Here is a 23,129-nt window from a genome sequence, read left to right as displayed (position 1 = left end):
GGGGTGGGGGGGAATAGGAGGGCTTGGTATTCTGCAAAACACTTTTTCTAAAAGTGATTAAGTTTTCCTTTTGTAATTATTTGGGCAAAATGTCATGTGTCACCAATTCACTGGTTATCTTTTTGGTTTTATCAGAATTCATTGTTTAAGAATCATTTTGGGGGGAAATGACAAATTTCCTCATTTTATTGGACACTTTACCGGTCACTCGCGAGTGTAATGCACACACATTATATGTTTTTGCTTATTGAAAAAAAAGTGTTAAAATGACATGATGAAACCCTACATGAGGTGTCTAAAATGAACATCGTCCAGTTGAGATGTCCAAGTGAAATTTCGTACCTACTTTAGTGGGCCACCGATGGGTTTGGCCTTATTGAAACTAGTACTAGTGGATGCTATAACATACATTCGATAGGTTTCAAGCGATCTCAATACATCTCGATATGAAATATAGCTATACATACTATATGATTTTATTTTATATTTTTACTACTTTAAAAGATAAAAAATAATTTCAAACTTATATTTTTAAAAGTAGAATGAATTCAATGATAAGGACCACATACTACATCAATCAAACAAACATCAAACTAGCTAGTGTCACTATCTAAATTTTTCTTTAACCATTTAGATTGCATCTTAGTTCGTTTGGACATATATTATAACGTCATGATTTTAAATTAATGTCTGAATATGTGACTTGAGAGCATGATTTAAAATTATGATTTGAAATTTTGAATTGTGATTTCAATTTTTTTTAAAAATATAGATTTGACCCAAGATTTGATATTTTATTAAAAAAGGATCTATCATTTTAAATTTTGAAAAAAGAAGACATGTTCAGCTTAAAGAGATTTTTGTACAATATGAAAAAGATTCTTCTAAAAATAACTACTTATTATTATTATTGACTAGTGAATTTTATAAAACTATGTAAATTTGAAAATTTAGAGTTAAATCATTTAACTATAGAAGAAACAATAAAGATATGCGACTATTTATGCTTGCAGTATCTTACGATGTCTAATATTCTAATTTATTTTTGCGGCGTCTAAGGGTATATAGTTTGATGCCTTGTCTATGAACTATGAGTTGCTGATTACTAATACTGTACAAGAATTGGAGAAATTTTGATAGTTATCACAATTTTAAGGGGTTTACATATTTACAGAAAAAATTTGAACTTAAATAAAATTCAAATTACGAATTTAAATAAAATTTCAATTTCGAATCATGAGTTCATATTTCATATCAAAGTTGACCCTTTGGACCTGAAAGACAATTATAAAATAACACATCTCTTTATTGTTTTTTATGCTTAATTAGTTTGTTGGATTAAGGCCTTTTTCATCGGTGTTAGAAGTAACTATGACCTTAATAGTCTAGCTTTATTTGTTGTAAAAATTACATAAATTTCTTCGTACTGAGAACTAGTTATATTTTATATTTATGTTTTTTTAATTATAAAAATTCCTTTAAATTATAAAATTTTGGATACACCAGAAAATCTATGTATAGCTCACGGATTGCGGTAACTAGGATTATTAAGTATGACTTCGAGTTCATAAAAGTCGTTTTCACAAGTGTATTAGTTAACCTTATTTGGTTGTGCATTGAAATGTGTATCACTGCTTCATGAAAATCTATGATATTAGTAATGTAATGGTTTTAATTCATATATTAGATTGATTAAAGATTTAGTTCTCTCTCAAAACCTTTTCTATCATATTTGTGGAAGGTATCTTGGTAAATAAATAAAATAAATAAAATTTAAAATTATACAATATATTTTATTTTTAATATATCAAACCAAACAATGTAATAAAAAAATATTTGCATAATTAATGAAAACATAAATTCTATTAACATTATTCTTAGTATCAAATGACCCCATATATTGCTTTTTATACCTAGGAGTAACTAAACTAAAATACTACCAAACATGTTGTTATTGTAATTTCAATGCATGAATACTTGGCTTTCAAATGAATAATGTGATTTGGGTGTGGAAAGTCTGAATGAATGAATAAATAAATGAGTTAGAAAAGCACAGAATTGTTAACTGCAAAAAAAAGAAAGAAAAAGAAACATAGGCAGGCATGTCTATTATAGTCAGTCAGACAGACACTTTTTTCAACTTCAATTAAATACTGCCATTAGAATTGTGCATTTAATGTGTCTTATCTTCGAGGCTTTGACCAAAAACAAAATTAATGCTCTTTTACCTCTTTATTCACATTTACTATGTTTATGTACAAAAAATTGGGATATTATAATACCTGCAGACAGTACTACATGTACCCTCGTTTTGTTTTCAAAGTTTTTGGTAACAATTAACAAATTGGACTTTAAGTTAATAGAAGAAATTGAAGTCATATAATATTTGTTCGAAGAGAGAAATATTGAAAATATTTTTAAATTTAACGTGGATTATTAATTTTATTTATCAATTATTAATCGCTTAAAAATATTCATTAACGACCTTGCAATATGAGTGAAATGTATATCTAAATTCTTGTCAAATTTAAAGTGTTTTCCACACTCTCCTTAGCTTTTTATTAAGAGGTCGGTCGTGTTCACAAGAGTTTGAGAGCATTTGTTATGTCATGTGACAAACTGAAAGTGTATCAGGAGTGTATCTAAGTTTAGTTTGTCAAATAAAAAAGATGTTTTAAAGACTATTAATAATTTGGAGACAAAACTAATAATTTGCATCAAAATTAAAGATATATATTTTCAATACTTACTCTGTTGTTACCATGGACATGTACAAATGTTTGTAATCATTCTCAATCGTGCGTGTAGCTGAGCTTTTTTTTTTCTTTTTCTTTTTAGTTTTTGACTCATTTTAAAAATAAATGGAATAAAGGCTTTACAGAGATGGACCTGCAGAAGTAAAACACAAATCTCAAAGAAAAATACTAGTGTGATTAAAAGTAAAAGAAGGGGACATTTGAAATGTTAATTTTTTTTTAACTAGATTATAATTAGTTTCTTGGGTTTTGCTAATTGGCTTCAGGAAAAAGAACATGTCGTGCAAAGGAATGTGATTTTAAAATGGACTCGTGATTTGATAGTCGATTAGAGTTATGCAAATATTAGTAATGTAAAGATTAGTTAAGAATGGATCTATGTATTATTTTATTGGAAAAGTTATGCGGTTAAATAAATTTATATTACTTAATTACTCATCATAGCTATGATTTACTATAATTACCACTCGCGACTAACATTATACATTAATTACGTGGATTGACTATATTTGTATATGTATAATTCGTCAGAATATACAAATACATATGTATAAGATACAAGTATCTAGCCAATATACATATATAATTCACCTCTCTCCCACTCTCTACCCTCGCTTGCTCAACTCTCTCTTCCCTCTCCCAATCTCACTCGCTTCTCTCGTCCCTCTCCCATCTCGCTGCCATATATACAAATGGACATGTATAATATGCAATTATCTAACCGATATACATATACAATTCACCTCTCTCCCACTCTCTCGCTCGCCTCTCTTCTACGTCTCCCAATCTCGCTCCCCTCTCTCCCAATCTTGTTCGTTCTCTCCTCCCTTTCCCAATTTCGCTTGTCATATATACAAATACAAATGTATAATATACGATTATCTAATCGATATACATATACAAATCATTTCTCTCCCAATCTTTGCCCCCTTCACTCGCCTCTCTCCTCCCTATAACATGTAGCTACGAATTGTAATTACCAAATTATAGTTATGGAGAGTAATTAGACTATTTTTGAGTGACTATATGTGAAAGTTCCTCTATTTTATTCATGTATTAGTTATTTCATCTTCTATTCTGCATAAAATAACACACAATAGGAGTGTATAAAATCAAATCAAACTGTAAATTGAGTCAAATCAAAAAATCCAACGAGTGGTTTGGTATGGGGAAAAAAATCCGACTATATATATATAGATTGGTTTGATTTAACTAAAAAAGACAATCCGAGGCCGAACTAACCCGAATTATTACTTTAATATAATTTCTAAATATTTCTTATACTTTTTCATAACTTTATTTTTTTAACATATTATTTAAGTTTGAAACTTAGAGTTCTGATTGTTCCAATAAAGATTATAGTTCATAGATGTTAGTAAATCTAATAAAGTTCAAATCAAATTCAAATTAGTACTAATGTTAACAAAAAAAGTCATTTCAAGACTAAAAATGACAATAATATCAAATATTTGTTCTTTGATTTACATTAATATATAGATTATTAAAATATATGATCTAATTTTAATTTTTTTAAATATTTAATATGTAATTAATATCTATTAGATTTATTTTAACATAATTTAATACTTTTAAATTAGGATTTTAGGGTTTTGTTGAAAGATGTTGGTAGGAAAGATCATCAAGATGAGAATGTAGTTGTTTATTGGTTAACTATTTTGTGTTTATTAAGTTGCATTGTCTTATGTATATATTTTGCTTCGATAGTATCGACACATCCATTTCAAATCAGCTCCAGCCCCCAATATAATACTGATCAAGTGTTTGAACAATCAAGTTCACCCATTGCAAATTTGCAATGGAAGTTACCAACAATAATCTCATTGATGTAGATGTTGTTGAGTATGAAGGAAAAATTCATGTCTAAATAATGAGAAAAGTATAAAGTAATTATTAAAGTTGTTTATCATTACATGATATGTGTTAATTTATTTAAAAAAAATTTATTTTTGAGTTTTTTCTTTTATCTTTTTTTTTCTTTTATTTTTTGACTTATTTTAATTTTGATTCATCTTAAATTTTACTTTATCTTCCACCTCCTAGTTTCAAGTGATTTGTCCTTCAATTTTCTTTCTTTATTTTTCACCTTCCACCCTCACCCCATCCACCACGTCAAGTTGAATTTCACTCTCCTTTTTTTTCTTTTCTTTTTCTTTTTCTTCTTCTTCTTCTTCGACAATTTTTTTTATAGAATATTAGAATTCATACTATTTTTTAGAATTTATTGAATTATTGATGACAAAATAAATTATTTTTTCTTAAAAAGTTTATAATTTTGGAGATAACAACAACTACTAATTTTCATATAACTTCAAAATTAGAAATGGTAATTTTAAAAGAATCAATGAATTTCTCAAAAATTGAAAGAACTTAATTGAAATCGGATAAGAAAAAACTATATGACACTTCCAAATCATCTTGAAATCTGATGAGTTTATCAAATTGTTCAAATGTAAAAAAAATATTTAGTTAAAGTTTTAAAATTAAAAAGAGTAAAATAATAGGATTTTGCTCTTCTTTATTTCTCTCCTCTCCATTTTCCCCAAGTTCATGCTTAGATGTGAGACACATGTAGAGGTGTCCAATGGACGGGTCGGATTGAAATTAAGAATATTAAAATGGGTTGAAATAGAAGTCGGGTTGCGTCTTGACCCTCCCAAGTTTACTTTGGGCTCAAATGGGCTAAAAAAGAATTGGGTCTTGACTCGCCCAATTTGACCCGATTAATCTCAATAATTTAACATATTGATATTAACTTTTATAACTACAATTTAAATTTTAGCTCAATATTATTATTTTTTTAAAAAGTAACAAATTGATAGATAAACCCCTAAAAGATGTTTAATAGATATTAATTCATACCGTAAATATAGGAATATATTTTAATAAAAAGTTTTAAAACGGGTTGAAATTGAAGATTGTCTTCAAATGGGTTGAGATTGAACCAAATTCAAATTATCGTAAGCCCAACCCCTAAAATTCTGGACTAATTACCTATATTTGAGTTCATTTTTGACACCCCTAGACACATGACATAGGCAAGAATTAATGGCTATTATTTGATCTACTAAAATAAAATTTTAATTATAGTTTAGATAATTAATATTTATTTTAATTATAGTTTAGATAATTAATATTTCATAAAAATAGTAATGTCACAATCATATAGATATATTATCTTGTCCATAATAATCTCTTTTTTTCTATTTTTTTTTATGGAAAAGATAATATATTTGTATGATATTGCCATTACTATTTTTATGAAATATTAGTTATCTAAATTATAATTATAATCGTTTTTTAATAAATCAAATCTTAGCTATTAAGTCTTGCATATGCTATGTGTGTCACATCTAAGCAAAAACTTGGAGAAAAATGAGAGAGGAGAAATAGAGAGGAGTCGATTCCAAATTAATAGTAGTAAAAAAGGAAGGTGAAGTTGTGGTAAAAATGGTGACATTGAAAGTGTGAATTTTCAATAGAGATGACAATGAATTTTTGAACAAAGAAGAATGAAAGAAAAAAAAACTTAAAATATAAGAAAATAAGAAAATATATTTTATAAAAAAGTAGTTGTAAAAATAAAATTATATTAATTCATGTAGGTTGCTCACTCTTTTTAAGAGAGTAAACACCGGTCTCTATGTTAGATAGACAAAAAATGATATAATAATACTTGTTCAAAATTATTTAATGTCTTTTTGTTATGTATCTGATACACTGATCGGTTCACTGTTTACATTCATTTATTATTGATACATTGTTTTTTTAATAGTGTACCATATACACATTGATATCACATACTCACTAAGGGGTCGTTTGGTAGGGAGTATTAGGAGAAATATTCCTTGTATTATGTGTGGTATTATATAATACTATGTTTGGTAGGAATTTTGAGCCTATGTCTAACTAATCCATGGATTAGTTATACATCCTCCATGGTATTATAGGGTGTATAACTAATATCTTCCATTTGATGGTATTAGTAATACATGAACTAATATATGTAAAGCCAAAAGTATCCCTTCAAATCCTTTCATTTTGTTTATTTTTCTTGGTTTTATGTTTTATATTTGTACTTATAAATTTATTTAAATTGATTAGTTTACAAAATTTATTATTTAAATATCGTTATTTATAGCTAAAATATGATTTATTTAATCTAATTATTATTAATATAAATATTATAATCGAACTACTATGCTAATGTTGATGTATAAATTTAAGAGCTATTTTTGCTATTTAAGAACATCTTGAGTATAAAAATTGTTTAATTTATTTTGCTATTTTTTAATTTTATGATAAAGAGTGATTTTGTAAAATAAAAGTCCTAAGTTGAATGATTTTATTGATGTAAAACAATGTTCAATACTTTTTTCTATAAATTCTTATAGTTGTGTGACCTTTTGAGATATTAACTTCAATTTATTAAGATGACGATTATTTACCCTCAAATAATTTAAGTGAGAAAATTGTGAACATTGTGATAAATTTTTTCTTCTCCTAGCTGGTTAAAAGGCTATAAAAGATATTCTTCGTCGATTTCTACCTTGACACAATTATATGAATTAAAAAGTCTCATAATAACTCAAGGGAATAGTTGAAAAGAAAATTTTCTTGTAGAATTTTAAACCCACGCAAAATTAGGAACACAAAATTAGGTAGAAGCAACGCACCAAACACTTAATAAAGATAATCCCTGTATTATCAATCCCTGCATTACTAATCCCTGCACTATTGATCTTTGGACCAAACAACCCCTAAGATGTTTACTAGAAACATTTATCTAAACATATCCTTGACGAATTTCTAGCATGAGCATATGACTGATTTGAGGCGTTGATTGTATTTTGTGCATTTGAAGTGTATCTTTTTGTTGGGTTAATATCTCAAATGGTCACTCAATTTTGAAAATTTATTTAGAAAAGTCATTAAACTTTGTTTTGTATCAATAAAATCAATCAACTAAGACATTATTATAGACCTACAATAATAAATAACTATATAAATTTGCTTTCTGTCTAATTATTTTTTAAGATTTTGTGACACCTCATTAGGAGCGGCTCTAGTAAATCGGTGGTCTAATGCCAAATTCGAATGAAGGTCTTAAATTTGAATATATATTTTTTATGAAGTTGATTATAATCAATAATTTAATCTTTCTTGAGACTAGTACTCATAATTTGTCAAACTTCTGTTACTTCTTTACTCTTTTATAAAAAGTTTTTATTTTCTATAAATAATAATCCATTTTTTTTATAAAAAAAAAGACTTACAACCTATTAATTTTTTTTAAAAAAATGAGGACCCTCAAATTTTGGGGCCTAAAACGATTGTTCTTTCTTACAAAGTTGTAGAGCCGCCCATGCACCTCATCATATAGAATACAATCTAACTGCACATATTAATACAACAAATTTAATCGCCTATACCTCAAAATGTATAGAAATACAGAGATAGAGTTGAAAATATAGCATTCAACCTAAAAACATGTATGGCTAAACAACTACAACCACTTGTATTTTTGAATATTCACAAATGAATATAAATGATATACAAGTAAACGGATATAAGAGCGAATAAATATAATATCCTATGTATTTTGTGTTTTATTTTATATCTTTGCATACACCCGAATTGTATTTATTGATACAACTCAAATGTGTGAACAAATACAAGTAAAATTAGAACAAATGAATACAAGAGCATGAATTCATAAGTGAAATTAGAGTGAACGAATACAATCTCTTGTATCTTTTATTGTTTGTATCTTTATATACATGTGGATTATATTTGTCAATATAAAATGTACTTATTGATACCACCAGTATTTGTCAATACAACCTAAATGCACCCAATGTGAATATAACAAATATACCCCAACCTACCACCTCAAAAAACATAAAAACGTAGAGGTGGAAATATAGAATACGCACGGAGAGAGAATACAACCTACATGCATGCACACAAATACAATTGCTTAACTCAAAAAAATATAGAAGTAAAGAGGAAGCAAGTGAGAGAGTGAAAATACAGAAGAGAAAGTAAGTAAATGGATAAATACAACAAACAAAGTCGCATGACACATAAAAAGTTTAAATATATATAGAAAGAAGTGGAAATACAGAATATAAAATGAGGGAGGGAAGGAGAGAGAATACAACCTAAATATTACACAATTAAAGCAACAATACAATCGCTTTAGCACCCTAAATAACATAAAAATACAGAGAAAGAGGAGAAAATACAGAATACAACCTAAATGCACATATGCATAACAAATACAATCGCTTGACACCTCAAGAAAAATATATTTATATAGAGGTGAAAATACAGAATACAACCTAAATGTGTGTATGAATACAACAAACACAATCGCTTGACGACTTATAAAATATACAAATAAAAAAAGAGGCGGAGATACATAATAAAGAGAGAGGGTGGGGGGTGGGGAAACAACCCGAAATGCACATTATATATATACAACAAATACAATCGATTAATGCCTCAAAAAATGTCGAAATACAAAGAAAGAAGGGTGAAATTAAATACAAAATACACAGAGAGGTAAAGAAAGAGAGACATGAAGAGACGCGAGCAATATTGAAGAGAGACTAGAGAGGAAAGATTCATTTGTTTTTGCTTAGCATCTCACACAGTGGCTATGAATTGTAAACACTCAAAACTATAGCTATATATCTCTAATGACCAAATGATAATCATCTTAAAATTTTTCTCTATTTGATACTAGAGGTAGAAAGAGAAAAATATAAAATAAAACTCCCTTAATATTTTAAATTAAGTAAGCAATATGAAATACCTATATTTTGTATAGGGACCAAATAATATGGAACACTTCATTACCATTAATAATCACCTTAACAAACGCCAAGCCATCTAATATAGAAGCTAGTAACTTTATTTGATCTGAATATATTCCCACATCAAGCATTTAAATGAAGAGAGGCAGAAAGCATTGGGTACAGTTTGAGCAAGTTAATATGAAGAAAATCATACCTTTCTCGGCCTTTTGGCTAAGACTAAGTGAAGTATCTGTTTTTATCAATTTCAGATCTGATATTAACTTAATTTTTTGGAAGGGACTTAACTATAGTAGCTTGCTATTGAGACTCTCAAATGTCGCATTGGTCTTATACTTGGATCCTTGTAAAAATAGAAGTACAAGCCACTATTGTTTTCATAAGCATACCGCTTTTCTTATATACCAAGTTGCCATCATCCACAACTACTTCATTGGCTTCCCTTTCTTTCTACAATAATAATGGATGAGAATTTATTGGAAATGTTATCTTACATATAAAATATGCGCAATTATTACAAAGGAGTAAGTAGATAACAAATGGATTATATTGACCTTACAGGTCCAAATAAATGGTTGAAGCATCGACATTGCAAATCAACTCTATTGTAACTCTCAAGATTTAGTTCTTTCCCATCACCCACGTCCAACCTTCAACAAAGAAGCAGACTTATAATCTAAATTTAAACCAAAACTACTTGTGCTTCTGACCGGTGATCTTAACAATAGAAGAAAGGTTGGTTACTTTTGCTGTTAAACCATACATCATAATACAAGTGTAAGTTATGTCCATAACGATAATCAATCTGCAGTTACAAAAAGAGCAAATTAAGTTTTGTAATATATGTTTAAGACTTCATATTATAGATATACATGAAAGATCACAAGGTCTTACTGATGCAGTGCTACCAGCCTTTTCATCCTTCAAACCTTTGCCTGCCTTTATATCACAAACGTAATTTTGTTCGATTTTCAATAGCAATTCTGAGACAACATGGAGGTATAGTTGGCTCTCGTTAACATACCTTAGCAGCCCTTGTTCTTGCACGTGACCACCTTGATTCGCAGCTTCATGTTTATTGACATCAAAAAATGAAATAGAGCTCTGCTTTAAAGCTGCAGAATCCAGGCATTCCTCCTATAAGGAAAAAAAAATGTAAACCAAGAGTAGAAACTATAACTGATTTTACATAAGAGAAAGGCAGCAAACAAACCAGTGTTATTCAACAAGTAGAGCACAATCTGCAAAGTTCCTTCTCGTCCTATAACTCTTGTACATTGTCTGGATCTTAGTCGTAGCAACGTCAAGTTCAGTAATTGACATTCTTGGTACTTGATCCATTTTTTTCCTTGTCAATAAACAAACTAGTTATCACTACTCATGTAGAGAGGTTGTTACTGAAAACTCAAGTGCAAAATATCGGATATAAAAAAGAAGAGGACAATACAAAGAATCGAAACAACGAACACTGCAAAAGTAGCCAAAACCGCATTAAAATCACATGATAATTAAAATACCCTAAACAACATACTCGGATAAGATAATAACAAATGATCATGCAAATTTTGATAGAAGAAAAGGAGTAGTTTTAAAAAAATCATTTCTCCTCCAAAACAGAAAAAGATAATTAATAGTATCATAATTCAAAAAAAAAAAAAGATTATGAATGAGTCAAAAGAGAGAGAGCAAATTAACACCTCTGGTTTTCAAAAAGATGATATATGCAAGGTTGCAAAACACACAAAATAAATAGCTCAAGAAATCAACATACCAAGAACAATAAAGAAAAAACTCTTCATATGGCAAGACACAAAAGTTTTGCAAACCCAAATGGAAGAAAAGCCATTAAACATGATTGAAAGTCCATAATTTCTCACCGGGAAAATGCACAAGTATCCCTAGACTACGATCAAAATCCAAGAGACACACCTTCACTAAACTAAGGTCCTATTACCGCTGAACTTATTTTTTTGGGTAATTTTATACACCTTTTGTCTTACGTGGCATACTCCGTGACTCCACGCAATTAAGGCGCTGGGAGATATTTGGATGTCAAGTAAGCTAAAAAGGTGCACAAAATTACAAAATAAAATAAGTTAGGGGGTAATTAAGATATGTCTCTGTAATTTCGATCATAGTCTAGGAGATACTTGTGCATTTTTCCTTTCTCGTCTCGAAAAGAAAAGCTTGTATTTGATATCTAAGGATTTGTGTACTAGAAAAAGTAGGTGGTCCTACCCTGCAGAAAAATATAAGGAGAATTGAGAAATGTGGATAGTTTTTTTTTTAAAAAAAAAATGCAAAAAAGATTCACGTAACAAGTCTATAAACAATTTTTGTTTGGAAAATATTTTTCAATTTTTTCATATTTGGTTGGTTTGTTTAAGTATTTTGAAAAACGTTTTAAAAATAAATTGATTTTCCTTAAATTTAAGTAAAATGACTTATGCAAAAACATTTTCAAAACTTTTTTTCAACCTCGCACCTCAATTTTCCACCCTAACTCAAGTCTCGGGTACAGACTCTTGATACTAATCAGGGACTCAATTTTTTTATCCTAACTCAAGTCTCGGGTATTGAAGCCTGATACTAATTAGGGATTCAATTCTTGATTCTTGATTCGGAACCCAACTCTCGACTTTAATTTGAGACCCAACTCTCGGGTCTAGAGTCAGGATATGCAGTCAGATCTCATATTGGGTATAGGCATAAAGTCCTAAGTGAGGTTCCAGGTTAGGATGTTGAGTCATGTATCCATATCAAGTTTCAAAGAGACAAGGTCGACACTAAGTCAAGTATCAGGGTTGGGTCCCGATTTGGAAGTCGGGTCACGAATGAGGATCAATATTGAATCTCGATTTGAAAGTTGGGTCTAGAGTCGAGAGTCAAGATCAATCGGGATGAGTGTCGAGGTCAAGTTCCAGTTCAAAACTTGGGTCTTGAGTCGGATGTCAGGGTCGGATCTTGGTTTTGATTTGGGTTTTGAGTTTCGGGTTAGATGTCGGGGTTCGATCTTTGATTGAAAGTTGGGTCCCGATCTGAGTATCATGTTTGAGTCTCAATTTTATTTTCGGATCCCGCTTTGGGTGTTAGGATTGGGCCCTAATTTGGAAGTTGAGTCCCGGTTCACGTGTTGGGTCCTAGGTTGAGTGTTGAGATAGGGTCTTAGGTCAGTCAATGGGGTTGGGGCCGATCCAGTAGGAATGTCACATTCGGGTCAATTATTGGGGATCTGATTCAAGTCTGATGTTGGAGTTGAATCTCGAATAGATTGTCGGAGTCATGTCTAGCTTTAGGTGTTAGGGTCAGGGTCGAGTCATAGGTTAAGAATTGGGATTTGGGTCGAATTTTGGGGTTAGATCCTATATTGGTCATTAGTGTCGTGTCCCAGTTTAAGTGTCGGGACAAGGGTTGAGGTCCAGTTTGAATGTTGGGTCTTGAGTCGGGAGTCAGGGTCAAGTTCTGATTTACATATCTAGGTCGGATCTTGGATTAATTATTGGGGTTGGCTTTCGAGTCAGAATCTGTATAGTTTCTACTTTCTAGTAAAAAATAAAAGATGTTTTGTGAAAAATATTTTTCATTCACCGACCAAACACTAAAAAATATTTTTTTAACCAAACATATGATTTAAGATAGAAATCAAGTTGTTAATTTTTCTATTCTTATCCATTTAATATTTGATAAGTAGAGTATTTATCTACATCATTTTAACTCAATTTTTGAGGAGGGGTCCCTATGATAGTTTGCTATCAGGACTCTTGAACGTTGCCTTGGTGTTACACTACAACCTTAACCTGGCGCAGACCACCAATTCTGGTATGATTCTCGTAAAGAAATCTTATTCTGTGCATTGAAAAAGTGAAATGGGCAAAGTAGCCATCTTTTATATACCAAAGACTTCAGAGGGAGCATCTATTGGCCCATTATACTTGTTGGTGATTTTAAAAGGTATAATAGATAAACATGTCTTTTAACTTGATACTTTCAATCTTTGGATGTATTAGATATTTAAATTTATATAAAATTGAACAAGTAAACATGTGTTATATGTGGTGTCCTATACATATTATGTCAAGTGTGTATTCTTGTTCAATTTTGTATAAATTCAAGTCTCTATCCAAGATGAAGCGCATAGACGTCAACTAAGGTCAGTGTTTATGTATTATGTCATCTTAAAATACCTATAGAAGATATCTATAAAAATCTTAAATTATACAATTCTTAGGTAGAAAATGGAGATCAGTTTTATTACAGCCAGTTGTTTTATGATAGCTCACAGTTTAAAGCCGTGTAGATGTGGACTCAAACAAATGAACTTTTATAATTGTCTTAGTTTGACTAATTAAAGATTAAAGTCAAAACATGTGTTTCACTTGTAAAAGTTTGAAACACCACCATATTATATTGGAAGTTTCACATGTGATATTTGAATCTCATGACATAAAGGGAGTCTTTGAACTCCAACATACTTAGGGCCCGTTTGGCCATGCGATATGATATCATATATGGAATTATGAGATGAAATTGAAGTTTTGTTTGAACATGCGATATGGAATTTTGGTATTGTATATTTTCTCATAAACGTAAAATCCCATAAGTTCTAAATTATGAAAATAGCCTCAATTGTTTATTCAATATTATCAAATAAACAAAAAATCATAAAATCGTATAATAAATTATTACAAAATTATTTGTTCTCCACTTAAGTAATTGTTTCATCAATATATTTGAGTAAAAATGAAAGCTTTCACGGGCTCTTCAAGATTTTATTACTTAACAATCGTGAAGTGTGAGTTAAAGTGACTATATATCGGTGAGAATAATAAATTTTTTGTCGGTGAGAATAATAAATTTTAAAAAATAATGATGTGATTATAAAATTTATTTACATGTGAAATAAATGGTTAGTAGATATAAATGTGGGATTGTTTTAACAAAATATAAACTCGTGAATCAATTTTTGTATTAAAATAACTCAAATCATGATATGGTATTCTCATATGATTCCATATCATGGTTTTTTTGAATCATGAGATGGAATCAGCGTAAGATCGCATGTCCAAAAGCTGGTTCCATCTCACGATATCATATCATGATATGGTATCACATGGCCAAACGCCTACTTAGCTGAGGTACTTTAGTCCAGGTTTTATTTCCATAAAAAGATGGTTATTTCTCAATTACATTTCGCAGGGTGACTAAACTTTGAATACAGATTCAAAAGCTTTCAAAGAATGCCTATCACTACCCTAGCTGAAGAACTAATTGGCATGGTCAACAAAATTAGTGAATAAATCATTCACCTTTTTCCTGTGAATTCACAAGGTAGTAACAGAAACTCTTGGGCTTGGAAGTCCCATGTATACAAGCTTAGGAGATACACGAATTTTTGGGCTCGGACGTGGTGAAGGGATTGGATAACAGTTCTTGGGCTGAGACAAGTGAAATCTTGGAGATAGATTGACTATTTCAAGGTCCTGAGATTGAAGATCTATAGGATAGTTGCTAACACAACCAATACCGGAAGCAACGCCACTTGTCCACTTGCAAGACAAACGTTTGGTCAAGTCAAAAACTGGTTCTTCTATCTTGTTTTTGCTGGTATGTATAAAGTTTTCTTCATGAGCAGTTATTTTCAACACATCACTGACCGGACCATCGTCCTTAGCTTTATCTGTATCACAATTTTGCGATAAGGTTTTCTCCATGTCTTTGTTAGACTCCGATAAAAGTCTATCATCGTCTATTGCACATTTCTGTAGGTAAAAAGTTAATGATTTGCCTATTAGCATCAGTAGTACTGGTGCGAAATTTGCACTACATTAGTATCATCTACATGGTGTTCCTCAAGGAAATTGATGAATTTCTTGAAATTATCTTCTGTTGGAAGATAGTGACCGATGTATGGCCAAATTGCCTGCAGCGCAAAATGAGACTGAAGTTAATGAAATGAAACAAAAGAGAATGAAATAAACAATCTACCAGCTGCTGTAGTAGCACCACCAGATAGGAAACTAGAGTGTTGGAAAACACCCTTCTTTTTCTTTCCAACATAAAGAACTCTTGAAGTACTAAGAACGAAAATCCACTTCGATCGTGCTGTTGTATTCAGGGGCATTCCGCTTTGCTTATACACCAACTTGCCATCCTCCACAACTACTTCGTAGGCTTCCCTTTCGTTCTGTGATAATAATGCATGAAACATATTGAAAATATTATTTTCCATCTAACATATATTACGCGCAATAATTACAAAGGAGGAAGTAGATAACAGATGGATTACATATTTGGACTTACAGGTCCTAAATACTTGGTGCATTGACGTTGCAAATCAGTTCTCTTGCAACTCTCAAGATTTAATTCTTTCTCATCACTCACATCCAACCTTCAATAAAGAAGCAAACTTATCATGCAAGTTTGAATTTGACACATGAATGAAACCTAAACCACTTGTGTTTCTGACTGGTGATCTTACCAATAGAAGAATGGTTGGGTACTTTTGCTGTTGGACCATACATCATAGTAGAACTATAAGTTGTGTGCATAACGATGACGTGGGTCAATCTGTAGTGAAGAAAAGAGCGAAATAAGTTCCCTAGTATATGTTTAAGACTTCATATACATGAAAGATCACATAGCAACGAGGTCTTACCGCTTCCAGCCAATGTTGCAGAGCTAGTTTTTGAGCCTTCTCGTCCTTCAACAAACCTTTGCCCACCTGTAAACCACAAGCATGACTTTGCTCAATTCTTGAGTAAATAACTATATCCAGACAACATGGACGTATAGTTGACTCTCGTTAACATACCTTAGCAGCCCTTTTTCTTGCACGTGACCACCTCGACACGGCAGCTTCATGTTTATTGACATCAAAAAATGATATAGAGCTCTGCTTTAAAGCTGCGGAATCCAAGGCTTTCCACCTATAACCATAAGAAGTACAGTAATACAAAAATTATAAACCAAGACTACAAACATAATTGAATTTACATAAGAGAATGGTGGCAAAAGAAACAAACGAACCAGAGCTTTTCAACGACTACAACACAATCTGCAAGGTTCCTCCTTGTCCAATAACTCTTTTACACCATCTGGAGCTTAGTCGCAACAATTCAAGTTCAGTAACAGGTCTTGGAGAAAAGAACACAAAAGGCTCTGGAATCGAGATTCTTGGTGGTTGATCAATAACCAAACTAGTTATCGGAATAGAAGTTTTAAGCTTTTATTTCTCATGTTTTAGACTTTCTTCTGAACAATCAAACTTGCTAACATTCTTATCTTCTTTTTCTCTGAAACTGAGTGTCATCAAAGACAATTCTCTATTTTCCTTTCAATGCTAACCGATCTCACGATAGCTCTTCTCATGGTGTCAGCAAAAATAAGATAACTATGTCTTAGAATCTCATTCCATGCTGACAACAGTAAATAAAAGAGAAAGCCCCATTCAATGGACAATTAGAGCTCAGATGCCTGCAAACAGAAACCATTGGTTTTGTTACAAACTAGGATATTCCAATTCATTCAAAGTCACTTAGAAACACCAAAGGTGACTGAAATACAACCCCATCATTTTCCCCCAAACCCCACAAAGTAAAGAGGAAAACTTTAATAACTTTTTTCAGCAGTTACATTAAAAGCAAAAGAAAAATATGAACATACAACCAAAAAAAAAAACCAATGAAATCCCACAAAGTGAGGTATGGAGAGGGTAAAATGTATGCAAGCGTTACCACTACCTCTCCGAAACGGAGAGGCTCTTTCCAAAAGAGCCACAAGCAAATCAAAGCAGTAATTAAAAGGAAAAACATAACTCCTAATAGCAAAGCAGTGCAGAAGATATATGCAAGGACCATAATAACAACAAAACAAGGTGTGATCACCTGAACATAGTAAACCACATGTGAAAAAAAGAAAAATATGAAAATTTGTTACTAGAGAAGGGACAATGGGAAAATCAACTGGTCTTGCTCACCCTACCCCCAAACCCCCTGAAGGGAAAACAAAAATAGATTTTGAGCACAAAGAAATCAACACTACCAAGAACAGTAAAGAAACAACGCCTAACATAGATTTTGCTTAGGCACATATGTCAAGAAATAAAAGTTTAGCAAACCCCAAATGGAAGATGAACTTCAAATTTTTATCAATTTCTCACCTTGAAATGAAAAAGAATTATTCCTCTATGGATTTGGTTGAAGGGAAAATAATGTTGCACGGGTCTTGAGTTGTTAGAAATCACATATTTATAGTAGAAAGGGTAGTTTGAATAATCAAAATTGTGCAGTAGAAAAAAGTAGGTGGTCCTACTAACAGAAAAATATGTCTGTATAGACTTTCATTGAAGGTAAGGGGAAGGAATTGAGTCTGGTTGATTATTTATTTTTTTATTTTCACTTGGTCTTGAAATCTAGAAATATGTGCATAAGCAAACAACATTTTTATGTTAAGATAAAAGCTAATCATTTTAGGTGTGGGGCTTTGCCTTATGCCATCATGCATTATTGAGCTAACACATCACAAACATCTAAAATTACACTGTCTCTAATTGACATTTGTACTTGTATTGATTATATTTTTAAGAAGGAACAGGATAAAAAGCGTAACAGTAATGATAAGAAATGAATAAAATTGTCTCAAAAAAAAGCTTTATTCTACTAATTTTAAATATGATTATCTAAAGGGGAAATAATAGTTGTAGTTCCCATGTTATTACCTTATCCTAGTTTTGGTCCTTCTGTTATTAGACTAAATTTAGTTAATCTTTATTGAATGTGTAACTTTAGTCTTTATATCTAACTTTGATGTTAACATCGCTAACTTTTGTCTCTTCTTTTAATTATTCTTAAACAGTCCAACTCTGAAAATTGTTGCCATTCTTTAATTTTTTAAATCAAGTTAACACTTTAAAAATAATTTATCATAATTTTTCAATAAACTTGTAAAAGTTTGGAAATAAGAACGAATGAGAAAATTGTGATTCAGTTATTAATATATATATATATCCATGGCCTCGGAATAGCAAAACAGTATTGTCCTTGCATTGGTTGCCGTTGACATCATATATAATATTGATATTCATCAAAGTGGATTATGGTACAATGATATGACTTTTCTACCCTTAATCATGGGTTTTTGTATTCAATTATGGGTATGGAGAAAAATCTTATTAGAAGCACCACCCTCAAATGTGTTCTGAATGGGGAACTCAAATTTAGGTAGAGCTTCAATACAAGCATCAAAGACCGGATGAAAAATAAAAAAGTAAATATTAAATCTGTTGATCGTAGATGTTTTCTGAATCTTATTTCTTTTTCTTCCGCTCATCTATTAATATTTTGAGTGTTTGACTTCAAATTAATTGTATATTAAAAGAAAAGACACGAAAGAAGAAATATGATGACATTATTGCTTAAAGTTTTTATTAGAGATAAATGTCAAAAAACACTCCTAAATTATATCATTTTTTAAGTTTCATATCTAAACTATTGAGAGTGTGAGTTTCATACTTAAACTATCACTTTTTAGTTTGAGAAACACCTCTCTCTTTTATACCACTTTTATCATGGTGTGTGTAATACACTCCTCTTTTATTTTAGAAAATATCACATCACACACTTCACATGGACAAAACAATAATAAATAAATAAATTATTAGTATTGGTTAAAATAAAAAAATAAAAAATTATTACCCAAAAAAATAATATTTCTTTTATAAAATAAAATGTAAAATATTTTTCTTACCCCACTTCATTACTTCCTCTCACCACCCTCACCCTGGACCTTCTTTAGTTTTTTTTTTTTTGTTTAAATTTCTTTTATAGAAGCATTTTTTACTACATATCCTCCCCTCCCCCCTCCCCCTTCAAATACTAATTTAGATATTAATTCTACCCGCCCCACCAAACCTTTCGCTTTCAATTTTTCTCTTTGTGTTAGATATATACATATCGAAAATATTTTTTACTTGTCGCCACAAGATTATTTTTCATTTTTCATTTATTTATGTTATATTCGTACACTAATAGAAAAGATTTTTCCAAACATATATGTACTACTTACCTAACACAAAATCAGAAAAAAATATCAAAAAAAAATAGGAGTAGAGGGTTAAATAGGACGTGGTAGAATTATTATAATCCTTATCCTTCTATCAAGCTCAACTGGAATAACTCTTTTCTGAAATTTTTTATCGACAACACCAAGCGAATCACATTGTTTACCTTTAAAATTATCGTTATGACGAATCGAATACTGCGAAGAACTTGCATGACTAAAATTTGAAGTTTTGGGTGGAGATTCAACAAAATCAGAATCAAAATCTCTTTTTTTTTAGGAATAATTCTAGAAATATATTTCTTAACCATAATAATTGATACCCACAATCAATTACTATCTCCTTAATCTTTGCCCAAATATAATAACTTTCAACTTGAAAAATTAAAAAATAAGAAAAAAGTTAACAATAATATAAAAAGTGAAGACATGCAAATCTTGTAGAGAAGATATAACATCAACTTTTAACACTTTGTTTATAAGGATGGAAAAATTAGAATGATCTAAATGTTTACATTATCAATTAATATTCGGAAAAGGGCCTAAAGTACCCTCGAAGTATTGAAAATGATACAAAATTACCCTTCATCCACCTATCGACTCCAAAAATATCCTTCCCACCCCCTATTGACTCCAAAATACCCTTGTCATCCACATTTGAGTTCAAAATTGATCACTTATTTAACGCTTTTAAATTTAAGCTATTTATATATTTTTTAAATACGTGACACTCAACTATTTGTTATAATTTAACTTATTAGTATAATTTATAAATCAATCCACTACCCACTTATTACTAATTAAACCTACAAAATCAATAAACCCGTCACATTACTAATGCAACAACAAAAAAGCTACTGCCGATGAGTGTTTTTAAAAATTTGAGGCGAAAATATCTATAGAAGTAAATTATCATACATTCAAGTGTCTAAATTAAAATTACCGATAAACTTAAAAGTCTGACTATGTTCATCTTAATTATTCTTTCATATCAATTATGTGATGTTACTTCATAGATAACTTTTTAAAAATAATATATTAAATTTATTAAAACAAATCATAAATATTTATAAAATTATATTTTAAAAAAGTGAATGAATTAATTCGGGATGTACTACTTCTTTACCTTTAATCATAAATTTTAAATTCAAACTTGAAAGAGAATCTTATTGAAAGTGTCCTCCTAAATAAGCGGCTCAACTTAAATTTAATTGGGGCTTCGATTCGGACTCGAATAATTTTAGATGTCATTTTCAGGAATCTATCATTTCGTCGTGTTTTAGTAGTGTTTATGGCTATTTTGATATTATAATTGGTTTATTAATTGGGTGGAGTTTAGTTAGTATGAGTGGGTAGTGGGTTGGTTTAAAAATTATATTAATAAATTAAATTATATAGTTGAGGGCCAAGTATTTTAAAAAATATTTAAACAATTTATTTTTAAAAACGTTAAATAAGTCGTCAATTTTGAACCCAAAGGTGGATGACAAGGGTATTTTGGAGCCAATATATGGATGAAAAGGACATTTTGGAGCCAATAAATGGATGAAGGATAATTTTGGTGACAAAGTGTTAAAAGTTGATGTTATATCTTCTCTATAAGATTTGCATGTCTTCACTTTTAAAATTTAAAATTAATTTATTTCTCATATATTAACGTGGCCAAATAGTCCAAAATAATCCAATTTTAATCTTAAAAAACTTTTTTTTGGTTATAAAGATAAAAAAGGGGTCATATATTGCCAATTAATTAAAGGGAAAATTACGCGGTGAAACAAACTTATACTATTTAATTATTCATTATAGCTATAATTTGCTGACTAACATTATATATTAATTATGTGAACTTCGATTTGTATAAATAGTCACGTTTGTATATGTATAATTCGCCAGAATATACAAATACATATGTATAATATATAATTATTTAGCCTATATACATATAAAATTCACCTCTCTCCCACTCTTTGCCCTCTTTCGCTCGCTCTCTCCTGACTGTCCCAATCTCGCTCACCTCTCTGTCCCGATCTCGCTTGCCATATATACAAATGCAGATGTATAATACACAATTATATACATATACAATTCACCTTTCTCCTACTCTCTGCCCCTCTCTTGCTCACCTCTCTCCTCCCTCTCCCGATCTCCCTCGCCTCTCTCCCCCCTCTTCAAGTCTCGCTCGCCTCTCTCCTCACTCTCCTAATCTTGCTCGCCTCTCTCCCCTCTCTCCTAATCTCGCTTGCCATATATACAAATGCATATGTATAATATACAATAATTTACATATACAATTCACCTTTCTCCCACTCTGTGCCCCTCTATCGCTCGCCTCTCTCCTCCCTCTCCTAGTCTCGCTCGCCTATATCCTTCCTCTCCTTATCTCATTTGCCATATATACAAATACATATGTATAATATACAATTATTTAGCTATATACATATAGAGTTCACCTCTCTCCCACTCTTTTCCCTCTCTCACTCGCCTCTCTGACTCTCTCCTCCCTCACCCAAGCTCGCTCACCTCTATGCTCTCTCTCACAGTCTTCTTGCCTCTCTCCTTCCTTTCCCAATATCGTTTGCCATATATACAAATACATATGTATAATACACAATTATCTAACCGATATACATATACAATTCACATTTCTCCCACTCTTTTCCCCCTCTCTCTCCAGTCTCGCTTGCCTCTCTCCTTCATATAACATGTAGCTATAAATTGTAATTATCAAACTATAGCTACGAAGAGTGTGAAAGTTCCCTTTAATTAAAAGAGAGTACATGCTGTGCCATTTTTTCCCCACAGTCGAATAAGGCCCATAAATATTAGGCCCCAATTAGTCCATCTTTTCGGCCCATAGACGGAGTGTTTGAAAAATAAATACCCTTAGTAGCGTGAGGGTACAATATTCAGTGTTGCAAAGAGAAGACCTCGCCGCCTCCTTCTCTCTGCACTGTAAGTACCTCTCATTTCCATTTCTCGCATGCTTTGATGTGTATAATCTCTGTTCATATAGCAATCTTCATCAACTGTTAATCGATAACTTGCTGTTTTAATCTCCTTTTATGCATAATAGTTTGTATTAATTCGTAAAACGCTTTCTTCTTCTATGTTGTTTACCAGTTATTAGTATCAAGTCACTTTCCTTGGATTATCTATTGAATAATATCATAACCAATTGAGTCAGTATCGTATTAACTTTGTGTGTATGCTTAGCTTTACATCTTTAACTAAAATAGGCAAAACGTTGAAGGAAATATGGGTACAAATTGCTATTAAAACATTTTAGAATCGAGATCTATGGTTAAAACGAATAACGCAGGCCTAGAGTTAACTAGTAGCTACTAAATCAGTTTTCATTCTTTTTATGATTGAAATATTGTTCAAAATGAGAGTGATACCGTATGTGCAAGGTTTTATGAAGGGATATTTGTGTAACCTAAACCTTGAGGGGATATGATATTGCCTTAATCTATTTTAG

The 23,129-nt window shown here is 30.8% G+C and overlaps 2 protein-coding genes, 1 non-coding gene and 1 pseudogene across 3 annotated transcripts in view; 3 read left to right on the top strand and 1 right to left on the bottom strand.

Annotated features, from left to right (window-relative positions):
* The first annotated feature begins 9,787 nt into the window (after nt 1-9,787).
* LOC114078488 lies at nt 9,788-9,956 on the top strand (annotated as a pseudogene).
* Nucleotides 9,957-13,218: 3,262 nt separating this feature from the next.
* LOC114078489 lies at nt 13,219-13,406 on the top strand. The gene has a single exon (XR_003580171.1). It is a non-coding gene; the product is annotated as a U2 spliceosomal RNA (small nuclear RNA).
* Nucleotides 13,407-14,872: 1,466 nt separating this feature from the next.
* On the bottom strand, nt 14,873-17,085 carry LOC107027733 (IQ domain-containing protein IQM1). The gene is given in 8 exon segments (XM_027919309.1): nt 14,873-15,779; nt 15,896-15,983; nt 16,074-16,162; nt 16,251-16,316; nt 16,407-16,521; nt 16,622-16,709; nt 16,712-16,791; nt 17,069-17,085. Coding segments are annotated over 8 exon segments (933 nt in total). The 3' UTR covers nt 14,873-15,389.
* A 5,422-nt stretch (nt 17,086-22,507) lies between these two features.
* The window catches only part of LOC107028212 (elongation factor 2), a 37,679-nt gene continuing 37,057 nt past the window's right edge, over nt 22,508-23,129 (top strand). Inside the window, exon 1 of the mRNA XM_015229256.2 lies at nt 22,508-22,603. The gene's annotated coding sequence lies outside the window, so the exon portion shown is untranslated. The remainder of the gene's footprint in view (nt 22,604-23,129) is intronic.

The sequence above is a fragment of the Solanum pennellii genome, chromosome 8 (assembly GCF_001406875.1).
Source record: "Solanum pennellii chromosome 8, SPENNV200".
In the NCBI taxonomy this organism is placed as follows: domain Eukaryota; kingdom Viridiplantae; phylum Streptophyta; class Magnoliopsida; order Solanales; family Solanaceae; genus Solanum; species Solanum pennellii.
This window is presented reverse-complemented; position numbering and strand designations above follow the sequence as displayed.